Source organism: Crocodylus porosus, unplaced genomic scaffold (assembly GCF_001723895.1).
Source record: "Crocodylus porosus isolate Cpor-Errol unplaced genomic scaffold, CroPor_comp1, whole genome shotgun sequence".
In the NCBI taxonomy this organism is placed as follows: domain Eukaryota; kingdom Metazoa; phylum Chordata; order Crocodylia; family Crocodylidae; genus Crocodylus; species Crocodylus porosus.
Genome location: NW_017728943.1, coordinates 30252212 through 30273540, shown reverse-complemented (window position 1 = coordinate 30273540; position 21329 = coordinate 30252212). Strand labels below are relative to the sequence as shown.

General features: G+C 40.6%; 1 protein-coding gene across 3 annotated transcripts in view; it reads left to right on the top strand.

Moving 5' to 3' along the window:
* The window catches only part of MKKS (McKusick-Kaufman syndrome), an 18980-nt gene extending 2947 nt beyond the window's left edge, over window positions 1-16033 (top strand). For 2 of the 3 annotated variants that reach the window (XM_019549110.1, XM_019549109.1), the window contains exons 2-6: window positions 1733-1964; window positions 2611-4042; window positions 8364-8539; window positions 9507-9617; window positions 12871-16033. In XM_019549110.1, coding sequence (XP_019404655.1) covers window positions 3052-4042; window positions 8364-8539; window positions 9507-9617; window positions 12871-13311 — 1719 coding nt within the window. In that variant the 5' untranslated portion in view covers window positions 1733-1964; window positions 2611-3051 and the 3' untranslated portion in view covers window positions 13312-16033. The remainder of the gene's footprint in view (window positions 1-1732; window positions 1965-2610; window positions 4043-8363; window positions 8540-9506; window positions 9618-12870) is intronic. The other variant, XM_019549111.1, reaches the window with a different exon arrangement.
* Window positions 16034-21329: the final 5296 nt, after the last annotated feature.

Here is a 21329-nt window from a genome sequence, read left to right as displayed (position 1 = left end):
CCATAGCCCACCTCCCAGCTGTCCCAGCTGCCAGCGGAGAGTTCTGGATTGACTGAGAGTGTGGTCAGGGGGTAGGAAGGTAAGAAAGGTTTATTGACTTAACTAAAACACAATTACACGTAGTAACAAGACAAACAATGACAGACAAAAATAATTCATGTCAGCAACTTATCGACAGTCCCCTCTGATGCCTGATGTATGACAAGTTTCTCTTTCCACAAAGTTCAGTGAATCAGGCGTCCCTGATGAGCGCTGTCCGAGAGGTACCGGGAAGGACCCTGGTATTCAGTCCTTGGGCTCTTCGAGATCCACGGGCCCACTGATCCAGGTCAACATCTAACTAATCCTTTCCGCAGGGCTGTATCTTCCTTCTGAATGATTTCCAGATGTTTCAGCCAATTTATAACTTCTGACCTGTGCTGACAACTTACAGCCACTCAGATTCTTTTTACTTCAACTGTCCTTAGACTGACCAATAACAGTACAAGCCTTGCATTCTTTTGATAAGGTTAATTTTAACTACGGTACAGGGCCTTACTACTTCAAGGCTTTGCTAAATTTAATAGGCCTTACTTTAGACAAGGCCTTACTACATTTTAAACTTTAATTAGGTTCTTAGCAACAACATATAGTGTAGTATCTAAACAAATGATAGAAAAACACTTGGTCTAATCTTCATAGAGCCTTCAGCAAGCACCTTTATCACACAGACATAATTTCAGCTGTGACACCGGCACTGCCACCTAGTCCTGGGCCCAGCCCGCAGCTGCAGCCCACCCCACTTGTGCCCCGCACAGGTCTGGGTAACATGACCCTCCACTTCCCGTGCCATTCTGGGGTGTGCCCAACAGCAGGAGCCACCCGCCCCGGCTGGGCAGCACTTGCCCCTGCCCCCGCCCCAATCCCTCCCTCACCACAAGGGCCTTGATCTATCCCCCAACATGCCCTTTCCTCCCTACTCCCCTTCCACCACAACAGACTTACCAGCTGCACACAGCTCTCCATGCAGAAATGGGATTGGGATCGGACAACATGCCTCCTTAAAAATCGGCTATTAGTATCGGCCCCCAAAATCTCTATCGGTGCACCCCTAATTGACATGTATAATGCTAGACAGCTATAGATCTGCATGCATGTGTGTGTGTAAGACTTATGCCATGGTACCCAACCTTTTGGCCCCGTGGGATGGACAGGCAGTTCCAGTTTGGTTTGTGGCTTGGCCATGGGTCTGATCCCACTATGTGGAGCTTGGAAATTTAGCTGTAGAAGAGCAGTGGCAGTGATAATCACTGTTGCTCCCCCACAACCAAATTGCCAGACCTATAAGGAGCCCTCAGACCAGATCTAATACTTAAAGTATTGTTTTTCATGATACACTTCTGCCAGTCTTGCAGTACACTAGTTTGCTACAGTATACCCTTTGGAAATTACAGGGATAAACCATGGAGTAGGTGCTGTTTTTTTAAAGATTTAGCATGCCATAAATCTGAAGCAACTATAGCAATTACCATTTCATTTTAAGAGATCTGAATAGGTGTTATTTTTAAAGACTTTTTATTTTTTTAAAGTTCATGAAGCAAGGCTTCCTTCTGTCACTGTGTTCTTAATCATTTGGCATGCTGCACTGCAATTAAAGTTGTTAACGTTCAGGTTTGGCTGTACTTTGCTATTATACTGGCTTGGGGGAAAAAGCATTTCTGAATATATTTAAAATGATCAATTATCTTTGCAGAGGTAGAGGCAAGTATATTATGGGCCTAAAAACGATTTGGAAGAACTACAAAGTTTTGATTGTTATGGGACCAAGCCTTGTTCTGATACACTGGGGGTGGTTTAGCATCCAATCCAATCCTCTTTTCAAAATGAAGAGACAGGACTTGGACCAAGAACCTGGTACTGTGACACACATGATGCAGCAGGACAGCAAAAATCAAGGAAAATAGGGGTACTGCAGTGTATGACAGGTGAGTTTCCTATCCAGCCAGAGCTAAAGCCCTTAATTTAATATAGTTTTGTCATATAAATTATACTTAACACAAATATAATCTTGTTCCAAATCACCTTTAGACTTTTTTTCAAACTGATTTATTGTTTTAAACTTGTTAACTGTATACTTATGTACTGAGTGGACCAAATAGCAAGGCATACAGATTGAGCAAATAAATTAATTAAAATGCCTATTTCCTTTATACACTGAAATATTACCAACCATCTTCACCTGTGCTGTTACATCCATTTTACTTCATTCTGTAGTCTCAAAACCTGTGGCTAAATCTTGCTGGACTGGAGAACTATTGGTCAGTTAAGCAACTTCTTTTCCTAAAGGTTTAAACAGAGGATTAAAATGGACCAAGAATAATAATTTTAAGCTTAAAAATAATCAACACTTTTAGATATAAAAAAGCTAGCTGAAAGGTGTAAATTGAAATGTGTTAATGCTTCACAGGCTGCAAGAAAGAAGTGCCTTACCTACCATGCTAATTTGCCTGATTATTGAATATTGGCATGGATACATTCTCTTAGATCCCAGAAAAAACAGTTGAAGTTTCACTATACAATGTAGTTGTGTAAAAATGATACTAATTAATATCCTTTTACTGTTTTTTGTAGATTATAATTGACTGTGAAATCCATAAACCCTTGTCAAAAGAAGAAATGAAAAGAACTAGCTGGCTCAGAAAGAACTGGTTGCTTGTGGCTGGACTGTCATTTCTAGGTGTCCATACTGGCACATACCTTATACAAAGAGTTGCAAAGAATTCTGTTAAATCAACCATGGGAATTAAACAAAAGAATCTTGATGAATGAAGTAATTTTCTGTAACAATCAGATACTAATATATCACTGTTATATCCAAGTGTTATTTGTTAAACTATGGACAGTTAGGCGAACGTCAGGGTCATTCCATACTGTAGTTCATTATGACAATTTGTGGCTGCAAAGAGTAAAAATGTACTTCTGCTGAGTTAAAAAAATATAGCTCAATAGATTCAAGTGAAAACGGAATAAATCTGTAATTTTGTTGTCCAGAATGAAAACTTTGTCTTGAAGATGTCTCGCATAGAAGCTAAAAAGCCTTCTTTATGTACCAGTGCAACTTTAACTAAAGACATAGTGAGTCACTCTGTGTCCGTGTTAAGTGGAATACTAAAATCTTGCTATGGCCCTACAGGTAGGCTTAAACAGCTTCACAATGGTATGGGAGGCTATGTTCGCACAACTTCACAATCTTCTACCCTGCTTAGTGGCCTTTCTGCCACTCATCCGATATTGAAGGTTTTGACAGCTTCTGTACAGAATCACATATCACGCTTCAGTGACTGTGGCTTATTCACAGCCATTCTTTGCTGCAACCTGCTTGAAAATTTCCAAAGACTAAAGTTACTGCCCTATACTGTTGTTAAAATTAACAGACATCTTTTGAGCTTATGTACTGACTATCTCAAGTCTGAGGCCTGTGCTTGCCGAATATTGGTGGATTTTAATAGCGTTGAGACTCTTCTTTGTTTGGTACGTAGTGTATTGACAAGCAAACCTGCCTGCCTGCTTAACAAAACAGAAGCAGATCATATTGGCATACTGGTTATAAAGGCTTTTTTGCTTACAGTGCCAAATAATGTAGAAACTAATGTTGCTCTAGGAAAGTGTATAATTGTACCTGTGAAAAACAAGAGAGTTATGGATTCTACTGTGTTTTCTGGACTGCTTATAGAAATACCAGAACTTCAGCTGGCAAGAACATTTCCTATTAGAAGAGTTTCTTCAAGCAATATTAAGATGGCACTCTTCTGCATTTCTCTGTCAGGAGATCATTCCAGTACTGGAGAAGGAACAGTGGTTGTCCATCATGGAGTTTCCCTAGAACTAGCCGAATTGGATCAATTACTGAATTTAGGAAAGCAGTTGGTTAATGATCAGGTAGGCCTTGTAGTATGCCAGAAAGTTATCCACCCATCCTTGAAGCAGTACCTCAAAGAGCACCATATCATCTCTGTAGACAGAGTTGGACTTTCTGTAATGGAGCCTTTGAGTCAAATGACAGGTAACAATTTACTTTTGTATGTGACTTCTTTAATACTTGTTTTTTTCCTTTTGTGAAGGTCATGTCATACAAAGTAAGATATACAAGTTAGTCACAAAGTAATTTTTTTCTTAGCTAAATATTTAAAAATATTGAACATTAGGGCTGTGCAAAGCTTTGGTCGCTGATTCAAATCAGCCAGATTCGGTGGCCAAATCTCTTGAGTCCGAATTGAATCAGAAGACCCTTTAATCTCTCCAGATGGAATCAGAGCCCTCCAAATCGATTTGGACAGATTTGGAAAAATTCAATGATTCAGACATAGATACAGCTTTAAATGTTTTTTTCTAAACACCTCAGGGTACCAGGCGGCCCATGAATGCTGAGGTGCTGGGGTGCATGGAGCATTCCAAACGAATGCAGTGGGGTCCGCAGCACGCTCAGCAGCAGACCCAAAAGTGGACCAGAAGCACTTCCAGGTCCACCAGGGAACATGCAGGAGGGCACCCTACCCTTTTGGCTCAGCAATCGGCCGTGGGGGGGCCCAGGTACCCCCCAGACCCAGAAGTGGACTAGAAGTACTTCCAGTCTACTCTGGGTCTGCTGTGGAGCGTGCAGGCCCCCCCTCCCCCGGCCCAGTGACTGGTGCCTTCTGGGTCTAGGGGGTACCCGGGGCCCCCTGCAGCTGATCACAGAGCCGGGGGCCTCCCGGTGCGCTCAGTGGCAGACCAGAAACTGAAACTGGACTGGAAGAACTTCTGGGTTTGCACCTGAGCATGCGGGGGGCCCCCCATGCCCATGTGGGAAGTTCCATATGCCCCACCATCGCAGCGTTCATGAGCCACGCCTGGTACCTTGAGGTATGTAGAAAAAACATTTAAAGTTGTGTCTATGGCCAAATCGCTGATTTTTCCAAATTAGGATCAAATCTTCAGATTTGGATTCAGCCAAATCAAATCGGGGATAGTGATCCAAATCAACTAATCGAATCACTATCCCTGATTCGGGACGAATCCAAATCGAATATGGCCCGTTTTGCACACCCCTATTGAACATATATGGCTGTTTTTTCAACATAAATCTCCATCAATGACCTTTTTCCATTGATGATTGCATTCTAACATTGTAAGTCCTTAAGCTTATTATGTAGGCACTGTCACGTAGCCTCCACCACTTCACTGTTTTCCTGTAAACATTACTCTTGTAGTCCTTCATCCTGTGGGCTGTAGGAAGGATAGGCTAACAAGTCTTCCAAAGGATGTCATGGACTCTGATGTGCATGCAAATGTTGTCATGCAGAAGTAAAACCTCTGTCAGGTTCTCTGTATGCAATGTTTCAGTTTCTTCAGGGTTCTGACAGACCTCTGAGTTTACTGTGGCTCCCTTGCACAAGAAGTCAACCAGCACAACACCTTCTATGTTCATGGCTTGCTTCAAATATAAAACAGCGGAGGTGCTATTTTCTGTTTGACCCTCTTAATAATCTCACATAAAATGAAGATAATAGAATGTAGTACTTGTTACAATTTATGTACCATCAGCTTGTTAATCTTGAGCAGTTTATAACTCATTTACATTTTGGTGGAGTCAGTGTATAGAAATAAGTTGTTTCAATATCTGTTTCAAGGAAAGGATGATCCTGCTCTCAAATATTTGTACATACAGTATAACCCAGGGATGTCCAATTCACTCTGGGCTCTATGCCTAATCCAGACTGCAGGGCTCTTCTTGGGCCATATCTCTAGGGCCAGCAGCAGCAGTAGATATGGCTGAAGTGAGCCAAGCAGTGGCCTGCTGGGCAGCAACAGGGTGCGTGAGTCTATGACAGCCACAGCCCTTGTTTGCCCTTCTGTCACTGACGGCTGCGCCCACTGGGGACTAGGGGCCCCGAATTTTGTGGCAGGCCCTGCCATCATTGACCATGCCCCCGAATTCTGTGGCAGGCCTCATGCCCTGAACTGCCAGTAGCCCAGAAGACCAGATGAAATGCTCCACAGGCTAAGCTACTTTGTGGCCTGTATGACAACTCTAACACCCGTTTCATAAAAGTGATTGCCGCATGTTTCTAGACAAGGACAGGAAACGATAGAAGACAACACTCACTATACATACATATATATCAGTGGAGACAAAGTGTTACATATTTTGTGTGTTATAAATGAAAGTATAAGAAAAGATTTAATTTTGCCATATAACCTTTACAACTCATAATGCATCATATAATAGAAACTATTTGCCATTTCTTGCATTACTTCTGCCACATAATGCTGTTAATAAAACATTACAGTTTCATTGCTCATGACACAAGACATACTACTCTTTCCTGGACTAATGCCAGAAAGAAGCTGGTGGTGTCAATTGTGAAGAATATTATGTGAAGTAGGCTAGAAAACAATGATGTATACCACTGAAAAATGGGAATATAATCTAAATATCCATATAGGATAGGATTCAAGATGTTTTTGATGTTGAGATTTCAAGTAAAAACATTTTGATTACTAACTTTCATTTTGAGTTCAGCATTTCCATGGTATCTATTATGACAGCAGCTCTATGTAGAAATTATTTCACACACAGATCACTTAAAGCTGCTAGAAAATGATATGGTAATTGTGTGGAGGTGTGTGCATGTGAGAGTGGGAAAGAAGAAAGCTAAGAATCACAAGTGTAGGGTCCAACATCTTGGGACTTACTTCATCTAGACATGTTTTGGATCAATGCAGACTTTTTCCATGATCAGTTGGCTTTCAAAGTACTCCAAATTTGAAACAGTGATTGAAAAAATGATACCAGCAGAGTCTCGATTCCTTCTGTTTCATTAGTTATAAAAGATTTGTTCTTACTGCTCATTGAATTTTTAAGATTTCTGGTGTTGATTGCCTATTATGAAATGTTTTCAGCATCTAGTAGCTATTTTCCTAATTAAAATGGGACATTTTCTTGAAATATCTTCTGAATCAATACATAGAACACTACGAAATACATGGTTTCTCTGTTATTTCCCTCGTGCTTTTGAGCGTAAAAATAAAACTTTCGCTTTCTTGCAACATTCAAGTGTTTCCCCTCTGCTTACTGTTACACAGACCCAAAAATCACAATATCAACCTAGTGTTACCTTTTGCTGCTGATTAGGCCTTATTTCATGTTTTAGAGAATACTTTGCTTTCTTCATCAACTGAAACATGTAAGGGCTACTGATACACTCATTGCTAATATTTGGGCACCAGTCTTCAGGTTTTCTGCATTAAATTCTAAGCCCATTTAGGCTAGGTCAGATTTGGGCCAAATACTTGTAGGCAAAAGTCAGAATAGTAAAGTGGTAAGACCTGTGTCTTGCATTATTTAAATCAAAATATCCTGTTTTACCCCAATATATTGTTTAAAAAATAATCAGTAGTATCCCAGCCTCTATAAGTTGGTATCTTAGTTCATATGCATATGCTGTGACTTGTATTCCATTTTTCTTTTAGCCTCTGTTGAAACCAGGTTATGTTTGGCAGTTCTCAAGATTTTCACTGAAGTTCATTCAGCTTCTTTACTTTCAGATTGATGTACTATAAGCAAAAAACTCTGAAACATGAAGTAATTGAGGGGTTTTTTAAGATCATGAAGTCTATGACTTTCATAGTAAAGGGTATTAATAAGGAAAGCTATTTAAGTTATTTCTGCTTGGCAAAAAAATGATAGTAAGCGAAGATTTGGGAAATTAGTTTCCCAGATACAAATTTGCTAAGGTCAAGTTAAGGTTAATAATATATTCATGGTTAAAATATTAATACCACATTTTAATGAAGTTTCGTATAACAGCTTTAAATCTGGCTCTGCCTGTCCTTTATCTTTATGGTAGAGATTCTGTTTATTCCTGCATTTTAAACATAACTTTTAGCTGAACAATAGTTGCTAGGCCCTACTAATCCTTCTGGTGACTAACTGATTGAAACCATTTTTTTCAAACATATTAATAGCAGTTTTTTGTGCTTAGTTGCACTAGTTATATATCTGCAGATGCTGTTTACTGCCCTAAGAGAGAGATCCATGGTACTTATGATTATGAATGAAGATTGTTTTTAAACTCTTGACTACTCTGAATACTAAAATTATATCTTTTATAATGACCTACCACCAGGCCCTGCATTTGCAAGAGACTGTACAGGTTTCTGTTTGCATGACTTGCATTATAGTTTGAAAATTAACATGAAACTGTCTTGAAAAAGATTTGGTTGGGGTTTTTTTTAAGTGTTAAGTACAAACATTGAGGTCCATGTTGTACAAAGCACATTAGACAGCTTTTCTGATGATAGGGTAATAATACTTGCTATTCTGTCTTTTCTTAATTGAACAGGTTCAAAGCCTATAGCTGCCATACATTCTTTGTCTCCTAGTTGTTATGGCAGTCTGAAGGATCTGCATACTGAGAATTTTGTTTCAAAATGTTTCTTGCATCTAATTCCTAATGATACCCTTGTCTGCAGCTTGATACTCTGTAACAGAAATGAAACAGCATGGGATGAACTAAAGGTAGGTAAAGTACTCAAAGTATCTAATAGAAACATACTGTTCTGTGGGGGAGAAATGGGAGGAATGTTTTATTAGTAATTTTAGTCTCTAAATACAAGACTTCCTTGATCACCTGCCCATCTCAGTAAATATGCAAAGGCAGCTTTTTGCCATATAATTTTGCACTTAAATGTTATTTCTAACCCTCTTGAGGCTGCCACTAGCAAGAAATGTAGGGTTTTGGTTTGTATTATTTCAGCTGCCTGAGAGGAGAGGTTCAAGATCACCCTTAACCCTTCAGTTGGCAAGGCAATACCACTGAGTACTTAAATCAGTGGCACCCAACCTTTCAGCCCCATAGGCCAGATCCTGTACAGGGTTGTGTGTGAGGTTGGTTCACGGGTGCAATCCTATGTGCCTGGATTTGAACACTCACTAACCCAGACCCATGTGTCCATATCTAACCACGTGCTGGCAGTCTGGAGCACAGCGCCATATCATCTGGCCCATACTGCCAATGCTCCTCAGCCACCAAATTTCCAGACATTCAGTATTCACTGCAGGGCAGAGAACACAGCTCCATGAGCTGGATCTAGCCCAGGGGCTAGGGATTGAGCACCCTTGACCTAGATGACTCAATTATGGCTCTACACTAAAAATGACTTCAAAGATGATCTAGTTACTAATTAGTAAATAGCTTTGATTAAGGAAAAGATGCAACAGAATCAAGCTGTCTCTTAGCTGTGCTCTGCAGTGTTAACAGTGGATAGCAAAAGCTTGCTTTTGTAGGCAAGCAGGTATGATTCTGAAATTACTCAGAGCAGCTGTTGAATAAGCAAGTGCCACCTCTACATTCATATTTAGAGAAGAACTCCACTTTAAAATTCTATCTCCAAAGTTACTTAAATTTTTCTTATAATGTTTTTTAAAACAGCTTTTTTTCTTTTTGTGATATCATATGTGATGACAAATTTATCTTGCTCTTCAGGTTGCCTGTCAAACCGCTGAACACATCTTACAGTTAACAGTCAAGCAACCTTTGGCACTGTTAGGAGGTGGCTGTACAGAAACTCATTTGGCCTCATATGTAAAATACAAGGTATGTAAGGCCTCATGAAATTATTTAGCGTTGCTTAATATAGTTTCTAGGGTCAGAAAGGACCTGAACAGATCATCAAGTCCAACCCCGTGCTCAGGGCAGGAACGAGTGCTGGGATCATAATATCAGGAGGCACTACTTCACGGTCAGGGCGGCTAGGATCTGTAACCAACTTCCAAGAAAAGTGGTGCAGGCTTCTACCCTGGGGGGGTTTTAGATGAACACCTTGCTGAGGTTGTTTGACCCCAGTACTCTTTCCTGCCATGGCAGGGGGTCGGACTAGATGATCTACTCAGGTCCCTTCTGACCCTAGAAACTATGAAACTATCCCAGCCAGATATCTATCCAACCTCCTTTTGAAGACCCCCAAGCTAGGGGAGAGTACCACCTCACTTGGGAGCCCATTCCAGAGCCTGGCAGCCCTAACTGTAAAATAATGTCTCCTGATATCAAGCCTGAACCTGCTGTCAATCGATTTGTTGCTCTTATTCTTTGTTATCCCGGATGGTGCCCAGGGGAACAGAGTCTCACCTATTTTCCACTGTTCCCCCTGGTGAGTTTATAGACGGCCACCAGATCCCCTCTCAGTCTTCTTTTGTGGAGGTTGAATAGATTCAGGCCCTTTAGTCTATCTTCATAGGGCCTGGCCTGCTGCCCCCTGACCATGCGAGGGGACCTCCTCTGGACCCTCTCAAGGTTAGCCACATCCCTCTTGAAGTCCAGCACCCAGAACTGGATGCAATACTCCAACTGTAGCCTGACCAGCGCCACATAGAGGGAAACAATCACCTCCCTAGACCTGCTTGTGATGCATCTGTAGATGCACGACAGGGTGCGGTTAGCTTTACTGACCACTTCCTCGCATTGGCAGTTCATGTCCATCCTGGAGACACCAATGACTCCAAGATCCCTTTCTGCCATCATGTTGACAAGAAGGGTGTTCCCTAGCCTATAGGTGTGTTCCTGGTTCCTTCTCCCTAGATGCGGTACCCTGCGCATGTCCGTGTTGAATTCCATCCTATTCTCATCTGCCCACCTCTGTAACCTGTCTAGATCTAGCTGGATTCTGTCCCTCCCCTCCAGTGTGCCACTTCTTCCCACATCTTTGCATCATCAGCAAATTTGGACAGTGTGCTTTCCATGCCCACCTCCAAGTTGCTGATAAAAGATGTTGAATAGCACAGGCTCAAGGACCGAGCCCTGGGGAACTCCACTGCCCACATCCCTCCAGGTCGAAAACAACTCGTCCACCACCACCACTCTCCGGGTGCTACCATCGAGCCAACTGGCCCATCTGACTGTGTAGGCATCAGTACCACAGCTGCATGGTTTTTTTGTGAGAATGGGGTAAGAAACGGTGTCAAAGGCCTTCTTGACGTCCAGGTAGACGACATCTACCTCAACGCCCGTATCCAGGGACTTTGTGACCTGATCGTAAAAGGAAACAAGGTTAGTCAGGCAGGATCTGCCTACAATGAACCTGTGTTGGTTGCCCTTGAGCATTACCTCCCATACTGGGCCCTGGCAGATGTGCTCTTTGATAATTTTCTCAAAGGTCTTCCCAAGGACCAAGGTGAGACTGACTGGCCTATAGTTACCCGGGTCCTCTTTTCTCCCCTTCTTGGCCCTTTTCCAGTCCTCTGGGACCTGACCTGAGCACCATGAGCACTCATAAAGCCATGCCAGGGGCCCTGCTATGGCCTCCACCAATTCCCTCAGTACCTTCAGATGAAGAGCATCCAGATCTGCTGATTTAAACATGTCCAGCCCCTCCAGGAGTTCCCTAACTAGATTGTCCCTGACCCTAAGCATGGTGTTGGCTCCCCTAAGCCTGTCTGTAATCCTAGTGGGGGAGTTGTCCCTGCTTAGAAACATGGAGTCAAAGAACTTATTGAAGAGATCAGCTTTTTCCTTTGCTGCAATCACCATATTGCCAAGCCTGTCCTGTAGAGGCCATATGTTACTTGGTGCCTTTTCTTACTCCCTGTGCTTTTGAAAAAGGACTTTTTGTTACCCATAATTCTGGTCTCCAGCCCTAGTTCTGTCTCTGCCTTGGCCTTCCTAACTACCTCCCTGCAATCACAAGCAGTGGAGGTGTAATCCTCCTTGGTGATAGCCCCTTGCCTCCACTGATTGTATGCCACCTTTTTTGCCCTTAGGTCCTCCTGGATGTCTTTACTGAGCCATATATTTAAGGCAAGCTAGTTTTTATAGAGTTGAAATACCTCACTTGTCTTTAGCAGGTTAATTTAATATTAAGTATTACCTCTTACTCTCCAAAGAATGACATATATAAAGTGAAATTTTAGGATATCCAGAGGCTATGCTGATATATACCAGCCTCAGGATGTTTTCCATGTGGATTTTATTCTACTGTATTTGTGCACTTAACATCCCTTCAGCTTTATTTATTGTAACAATTGTTCTTTCATTGTATTCTTGTTGTTCATTTTATTGAAAACAAAAATAAAACCTATGTAGAATTGTTGTCTTGAACATTAATAAGAGGAGACGTTTTTGGTTTTGAATGGAATTGTTTGAAACCTTTTGTTACTTGAATTATGCTGTCATGTTAACTTTTTTTATTAATGAAAAGGGTTAACAATGGACCATGTACAAAACTGCTGTCTGGTGGTGGGAAAACTAACGCATGCGCACAATAACAAATAAGTACTGTTTTTACTCACATACCACGCAACTTTCCCCCCAAAATCAACCCCCCCTCCATAACTGGGGTGCATGTCTTAAGTGGCCCAGATGATTTTTTGCCCAAAATAGAAGCACCCTGCTTTGATTTCTGCTCCTCAGTGTAGCAGCAGTAGCATTACTATTCAGGAAGCTGAGGGAGTCAGTTGACTTATTGGTTTATTGTACGTTACAAGTGTTAATGATTGCCTTTCTTTTTGAATGGTCTTGATGTTGCACTTATCAAGCTAACCTTTCTTAAGGTGATTTTGACTAGGCTGTTCCTGGTCTCTCCTCCCATTTCACAGCTTTGGAGACTTTTTAGGTCTTTTCAGGATCAAAAATCTACCCACAGAGATCAGTTTTCAGCCACATCTAGGGTTTCAGCTTTTAGTTGCACAGAAAAGGGAGTATGAATTAGCTGAAGATTAGGTGCCTCTTCAGCCATCACTCTGGAAAAATATTTTTTCTTCATTAGAAAATAAAGTATTTACTAGTTTGTTTCACCTGATTAGGTGAAATATTTTTACAGTTATCTAATGGCAATTTTCATTTATTTTTCTTTCAGGTTTTTAACCTTCCCACTAGTACTTTCAAAGCTCTGGATTGTTCTCAGACACAATACCAATTGGTTGCTGATGCTTTCTGCCATTCATTGGAGTCCGTAGCTTGCTGTCTGGAGCATGATAATGGTGAAATTCTTACTGATGCAGTATATGGACACTTTTGGTCTATTCCATCAGGTTTTCCTTCTGATGCTAGGTGGTCAGATTTAGTTTCAAAATGTGGTTGTGGGATTCACAGCAAACAGCAGAAGCTCAAATGGATGGTTTTACGAAACCAGCATACCCCCTTTACTCCACAGAGCTGCTGCAAAGACCCTTGTGTAAAATCCCCTGACCTTCGGGCATTGGACTGTTTTGCTGCAAAATGCAGTGGTCTGCAAGTAGCAGTGGAAACGGCCAATCTCATTTTGGACCTGTCGTATATAATTGAAGATCAAAATTAGTTCAGTTTGCATGTGTATTACTGGGGAAAAAACAGCATATTTATTTGGACATTTCAAGAGCTGAATTGTACATGACATATGAAGAGACTATTAGGCAGGGTCAGAGTATCTTCTGGTCTCCTTGCCCAGAGGCTCAGTCTACCCCTCTTCTCTTATTTGATTTTATACAGACTCAATCCCCACCCCAATCCTTCTCCTAATAATCGTCTCCATTCATTCCTTTACCAAGCCAATTCTAGTTCAACCTCACCCTATTCCTGCAGCTCCCACTCCCAGTCTTTATTCCAGTCCAAATTTTTTATCCAGTCTGTATATGAATCATGTGCCTTCTTGCTCTGTGTTAACTGGCTACAAGCATGGAAAGAGGAGTCATTATGAGCATAGGAATGACAGTTTCCCTATTCTCTATTCCAGTGCTTGAGATGCAAGTTCAGGAAAAGTGTTGCTGAGCTTCTGTAGTCCTGGGTTTGAGTCTTATGATAGATGGAATCTACATGGACTAGTTGCAAAGTCCTAATTAGTCTCTACAGAGCATGTGAAGGCATTACATTTATAGCCATATAAGCTGGCAAAATGTCGATAGGCTTTCTTGAAAGTAGCAGGAGAAACAGGCATGTTTCTTGGAAACATGTTTGACACTAACCACCCTCCTGCCAAATTTTAAAGCTTGTGGGGATGTGGGGAAAACTAAAGTTTACCAATTGAGTAGTTCTAAGATTTTGAATATGGCAAAACAGTGTCTTTTCCCCTACTTTGATTCCCAGAGGCTGATTCTAAATAATTTTGACTAAAATTTTCCAACAAAGTCAGACACCAGTAGACACTTAACATCTTGGACTCAAAGTTTTCATGCTATTTGGAAAAGCACTTGAAAATAGGATCTTGTAATGGGAAGTGCTGAGCACCCATAATAACTGATGGCACTATCAGTTTTGCCTCTAATAAATACTAATCCTATAACAAGTTTAAAGAACACTTCTATAGCCACTTCAAAGCATTTCATCCCCTGTAATACAACAATGGGTTCTTGAAAAAATGGGTTAGAAATCAGAACTATATGCCAGATATATAGATGCTTCTGCTACATCCAATATGCAGAATGTTATACCAAATGGCAAATATTAAAACATCACAGCTGACTGTAATTCAGGAGTCAGTACTTTTTCTGTCATATGCTGGGATTGCCCTAGATACCAGATCTTTTCAAACACAGTTAATAACACGGTTTCTTTAGTAAATAATGCTTTACTTGAGTTAGTTAATGAACATTTACTCACAAAGATTGCTTCTTGCTCATACCCACTAAAATCGTTATTTTGTGCAGTTGGTAAGATGAGAGAGAGGTTTGTTATAGAAAATGGTATTAATTTGTAATGTGGAATAATAGTTTTCTCCTTTTTACTACATTTACTGAATCTGATATATGAGCAGGTAAATCATCACTATCATTATCCACTGTATCATTTTGATTTCCTGTGTAAGACACTTAATAGTTGGAAACATTATTATATATATTTGTTCTACTCCTGTAAGTAAAGTTTCAAAGTTGTTTAGGATTTAAACTATGGAGCTTCGATTAATAACAGTAATAATAAACTGGATGGTTAGTATTTATTCATTTATTTAGCACAGTACAGTAAAAAAAAAACCAATCACACAACATCTTCTTATACTGATCACTCTGACATTGCCACAGACCCTGGTTCTATTTTTATTAGCTGAGGAAGACTATTTTGGAGTTTAGTTAGGATATGTTGTCTATTTTTTATATAGAGTTCTACTGGCTAATGTAGCATTTGACTCTGATCTGGGAATATTCTGCTCCCTAAACAGAAAATTTCAGCAGATTTTTTGCACTAATCCCATTTAAAGATCGTGAAGCCGATATTTCTCCTTAGGTATGTGGGTAGGTGGAAGGGTAGAAGTTATTTGGTGCACGTGAAAATGGGGGACAGCACTTTCATGTAATAAGGTCACTGCTTAGCTAGTATAAACTGTCTAAGTTCCAGGGGCATTGGATATTTCTCACTAGGGGAGGATTTTCTCCTATATTCCTTCCAAATCTACCCTCCTTTACACACAGCAATATGACAGAGGTCATGTTTTTAATGTTACTCCAGCAGTATGGCTCAGATACTGGCCATACACCCAGTGGAGAGGGAAATAGCAGAGCATGAAAAAGCCATCTGCTGTGTGATTGTGGTGGGAAATTTACTACATTAGGGGACTGCTTCTCACAGAGCCCCAGTTTCTGCATCTCAAAGCTTTCAACTGTGCAACGTATCATCATCTAGAAAGGGGCTGAACTGGAAAAACAACGAACATATATATTTTTTTAATTCTCTCACCTTCTGCAGTTATTTCTGTGAAGGGGACTCTTTGTTAGGGAGCAGAAAAAAAGGTACAAGAAAATAATACTGTGCTATAAATGAGCTTTGAATTATTCATGTAGATAAATTGGTTTATTTCTGAAAAGAATACTGGAACCTCTGAAAAATATTCACCTAGCCATTTCAAAAAAGATTCTATCTGGAAGCAGTACGGAGCCAAATAACGCTGCTAAAGATTATCTAAAAAAAAAAAACCCACGTGCCCAGATTTTGTTGTGATAAAGTACACATTATGCTAGCTTTCCCTTCCAATTTTCTTTTCCAACACCATTCTTTCAAATCGCTGTTGTACAGTGTTGTCACGACTGGAAATAAATTGTCTTGAACAACTCGGCTTTGTCTCCATGTTACTTATAAAAATTAAAATTGTATCTTACTCCTTGTATGCCAGATCCAACGATGTAGAAACTGCCTCTTCACATCTGACTGAACACGATTTCTAGGTATGAAGCTGCTCTGCTGACATGTTTGTCATCTTGGAAGTACAGGCTTGTTAAGAGGAACCATGTCAAACTAGCCAATAGGATATATGAGATGGGGTAGGTCTTAAATGCTGCCTCTGCAGAGTAGATGCCTGACTCAGCATGCATAGCACAGAATCCTCCCCCAAGGATAAATGCCTATAATCATTCTCTCAAAGCTCAGCAAGACTCTCCTTTAAAGAAATTGCTACAAAAAGTATAGATGCTCCCCTTACTGAATAGCCTAACCTTAGAGCACTCACCAAGATGCAAAAGACCCAGGGTTAGTTCTGCCTGGGGTTTCAAATCTACCATTCCCACCTGCCAGGGGAGTGCCCCAACTGCCAAACTATTCCGTGTTGGGCCACTCCTCACCTCTCCTGCTGCATCTGTGCTATGGTGCACATAAAAAAAAAAAAAGTATAGTTAATTGTACTAAAGACAGGGATCATGATTGTAGCTCAGTGATTAGAACATACAGCAGGATGGGGTCATGATCCCTATTTCTGTAATTTTGTTTAAAAATGTATAATCAGACTTTGGTAATTTTTAGGCCAAAGAGGAATGTGGCTAGTAGGTCTAGGGAGAACCCTAGGGTGAGGCAATACCTGAGCCCTAAATGATATGCTCTTGAAGCCTATTGCAGAACCAAGTATGGAAGAGAAGTCTGTAATGCACAAGACCACACTACTTGCTTTCCTTTGACAGTCTTCTCCATTGACAAGAATCTCATCTTTTGGTCAGTAAAAGACAGTATTGCATTGCAAAAATGTAGGATGAGTTTCATGCATTTCTAGTAAGCTTGAATATGCGCTAACAATATAAGAAATGAAGTTAAAAGGGTTGGTGGAATAAGACCCTTATTCTGTTTTTGCAATATTACGTTTCTGGTGGCTTTGTTCTCCATTCCGATAAGAAAAATATTAATTGAGTTCAGCACAGAATGTACATATTATCAATTACAATTTCTGCAACATTACTAGAGCCTTACCCATTCAAACAGACTATTGTATCCCAGTGACACAGTGTGTACCACCCTTACCTTTAACTTCATAAGTAAAAAGACTTTCATTAGCAAATGCAGGTAAATACTTCCCTTTTTAAATTGTGTTCAGAGGATCCTTTCAGCATATATTCTGTATGTTTTCTGACTCTAAATTGCTACAGTAGGACATTCAGTCCACATAATGAATTTCCTTTACCAAATGCTTAAAATTCCTCTTGAAGTAAATTCATGGAGAAATGGAAGACTTAAAAAAGAATCACAGACTGTGTTGGGAAATAAGAGGAGTTGTGTACAGTAGAGCTTGATTGTATTGCACAGTAAACAAGGCAGTTTATAAATAATGAAGTTTTGAACATCACCTTAAGCAAAGCTTCAAAATAGAATGTTCCATTTACTATTCAATTCATTTTTTGACTGCACATGCCTTTTTGATGAAGTAAAGCTTTAAGCTACTCTGCCTTGGTTTGATCTTTAAATAACACTGCAGACTGAATGACAGAAACCTCTTTTTCTTTGCTTATGTACAGCTTCCATCCAAGATGAAAAGAGAAGTCATAGTCCTCAGTTATATTCATTTTCTCTTACTCCTCCATTTGCTGGTCACGTGAAGCAAGCTGTTTTCAGCAGTCATTGCTATAGATTAATTTTTAGTTACTCATGGACAAATCTGCCAGTTTGTCTCCTGGTCTTTTTGATTTGTATTTTGTGTATGCTTATACCGAATACACATGATGACATTCTGCTTTGTGCAATTCAAATTTGAAACCCATAATTAAACATAGAATTTTCCAGCCTTTGATTCTGTAGTTTTGTTAATTAGGAGCATGAGTAAATAGAAGGGCTGTGCAAAGCTTCGGCTGCTGAAGGAGATTTGGCTCGATTTGGCGGCTGAATCTGAATAGAATTGGGAGACCAATAAAAGGTCCAAATCGATTCAGAAAGAGCCAGGAGCTGGGGCTGGGAGAGTGGGCGTGGGATGGGGCCTCTTTGATTCGGAGATTCAGCTGAATTGATTCAGGACAGTGATTCAAATCACTAAATCGAATTACTGTCCCCCAAATTGGCCGAATCCAAAGCAAATACTAGCCACTTCACACAGGCCTAGTAAATAGTATCTTTATCATTTTTGTGAAAAATTAGCAAAGGATGACATACAGATAAAATTACTAATGTTCAAACTTTTAGCTTTTGAAGCAATGATTTCACTTCTGGAAAATGTCAAATGGAAATTTGCAAAGATTAAATTAGTTGGGTTAAGATAGAGTCTGTTAAGTTATGTGGCAACAGAGATCATTTTCATCTCGTTATCTTACAGTATACCAAGCAAGCTATGAAAACATCAAGGATAATTGAACCAAATGATGGTGTATATCTTAGTGCATAGAAAAACTCCTGGTAATACTTCAGTTAATAATGAGCCTGTAACATGTATAGCTCCAGAAGTAGAGTGTTTTAATTTCTTTAATAACAGCTTGCCATCCAGTCCAAGAATGTCAAGTTTAATGAGTACTTCTGTTAACAGAAAATTAAAGCAATAGTGTATATATTTTAAGTAGAAACTGTTGCTGATGACTTTGTTTGTCTTGCTACTAAAAGATCCATTTAGAGTCACTGCAAAGTAAATTAAGTGTTTTGATTTTTTTGGACTTTTTGCCATTGATTTTCTTTCTTTTAGAAAATCATAAGTTAGAAGAGTATACCTAGAACCTGTAGCAGGATCTGGAGAAACAGCTGCCTAGTATTTTTCAGCTCTAAAATTTCAGCAGGAATTAAATAGAAACTTTTCTGGTGTGAAAAAAATCCTTGGTTGATTTAACTTTCCTTGCCCCCTGAAAAAAATCACTTTGATTGCCCTAACTTTGAATATTTTAAGTCTACATGATGAACAAGTAGTAATCTTTTAATAATAATGGAGGCTTATTTTCCAGTACTTCACTACAAAGAAGGACGATCTTGGGGTTGGAGAGTCGCATAGGTTTAAGTCCCTGCTCTGCCCTTAACCTTCTGTGCATCACTGGGAAAATTACCTATGCTCTCCATTCCTCATTTTCCCATCCATAAAATGGGCATAATACCTCTTCCCCATTTCACAGACTTGTGAAAATTAATACAAAACAAATTGTGAAGCACTCACATTTTTTAGATAAAGGAGGCTGTATAAGCGAAGTAGATTAGCGATGCATGATAATTTTATGGATCTTGAAATGAGTTTTGTTTTGTTTTGGTTGTTTCTGATGTACATTAAATGAAGCATGACTTGTAACTGTCTACTGCACAGTACTATGGTCTGTCATTTTTCTCTCTCCCTTGTTATCTTTAAAGGAAGAAGAAATGCCATTAAGAAACTTAAAAGTACTTCAGAAGAATCCCAAATGACTATTGAATTAATAGTCTGCATATACATTACAGTATAAATTTATAAGTGCATAACCATTAGATACCATTGTTTCCTCTAAACTCCCATTTCATTTACTTCAGGGTGGGCAGTGTACAGTGAATTATGAACCTTCAATAGTTCCATGCCTTATTTTGGGGTATTTTTTTTTAATACATTAAAAAAGTAAAGAGTAAATTCATTAAATTACTGCACTCGGTCCAAATTTACATTGGAATAACTCTGGCCAATTCAGCTGCACTGAGTTATACCAGTTGGGAATCTAGCCTAATTCTGTCAGTAGGATATTTCCTGTCTGAGACATTTGGTTAGCTTTACATTTAATAGCTATGCTAATTTTAGCTCTCCCTAGCTTGAGAGAATTCAGAGTTGCCAAAATCTACAAGGAAAGTTATTTCCAAACAGCTAAACCCAAACACAGAGTGTGTAAAACCAACCCCCCTGCCCCCAAATTAAAATTTAAATTGTTTGTGCCTTTCATTTGCTGTGCTGAATAGAATACCATACATAGCCTTTTTCATGTTTTCACCTGTGAAGTGACTCAGCCACATTGTGCTTCAATCTCAGCAAAGTCCACCCATTAAGTCAACAATGTCATTTTTTTTACAGTAGTTTTCTTTATTGCTCTAAAATCAAGCTACAAATATAAACTCTATTTGTAGTCCAAGAAGACTGCCTGCAACCATGCTGGCAATCTATGGAGACAAACTATGCAAGAGTTTAGCAGCTAATCATGTTGAAGTGTTTTACTTGTTTCACTAATTGGAGTATCTTTAACTAGCACCAATTCAAATTATTTGAATACAGTGTAGCAGGCTCACCTTTCAGAGCTTGGGTTGAGTCCCAGGCTTGAGATCCTGCTGTTTTGATTGGTGGAGCCCATCCACCAATCAGGAGGCAGCAAGAGAAATAAAGTCATGCCCCTTTCCTGAGAGGAAGGGGAGAAGAAGAGGTTCTTTGGACTTGATTGAAGACTATGAACTGTCAGGTCTGGAGTGTATAAAAGGAGCTGTGTGCTTAGCAAGGAGCAGATGCAGCGAGGGACTCAAGAAGAGTGGAGCCAAGAAAAGCTGGGGAGCTCTCCTCCAGTGGGCAATAAGCCCAAGGCTCCTGAAGCTGCCACTGGAGGAGGAGCCTTGGGAGTGGTGTGAGACTGCGCAGGCTGTTGATAGTGCGCAGAGACCCAGCCCTGGAGGCGGTGTGAAACTGCTTGGGCCCATCACGGTGCCCGGTTTGGTGCACAGAGCCCAGGCTTTGGGAGCCGCAAGCGATGGCTTAAGCCTGCAACCCTAACAGGGCCTCAGGGGCCGCAGTGAGGCGGCTCAGGCCCTACCATCCAGCAAGCAGCCAGGTCCCACAGCACGCAGGGCAGCGTATGGGTCCAAGCCTCGGGAGCCAGGGAGCAGTGCAGGCTGCTTGGGTTAGCCACCTGGCGTGAGGACAGCTGACCAGAGCCTGAAGGGCCCAGCCTGTGCTAAGAGAGCCCTCAGTACCAAGCCAGGGCATAGGCAAATGGTAGTACTGCAGGATGAGGCTCAGCACCCAGGAGCCAGCAGCAGTGCTGCAGCAGCTAAGAAGAGCTGAGCCCTCAGTGCCCAGAGCTGGGCACAGGGTGGAGAGGAGCATGGGAGAGACCTAGAGAGGTGCTCCAGCAGAGACCCCATCGAGCTGTGCCCTGACCACCGTCACCTGAGGGAGTGTGAGTCATTGGGCCCTTGGGTCCCAGGAGGGAAAAGACATTTGGGGTAGACAAACCCAGAGAAGGG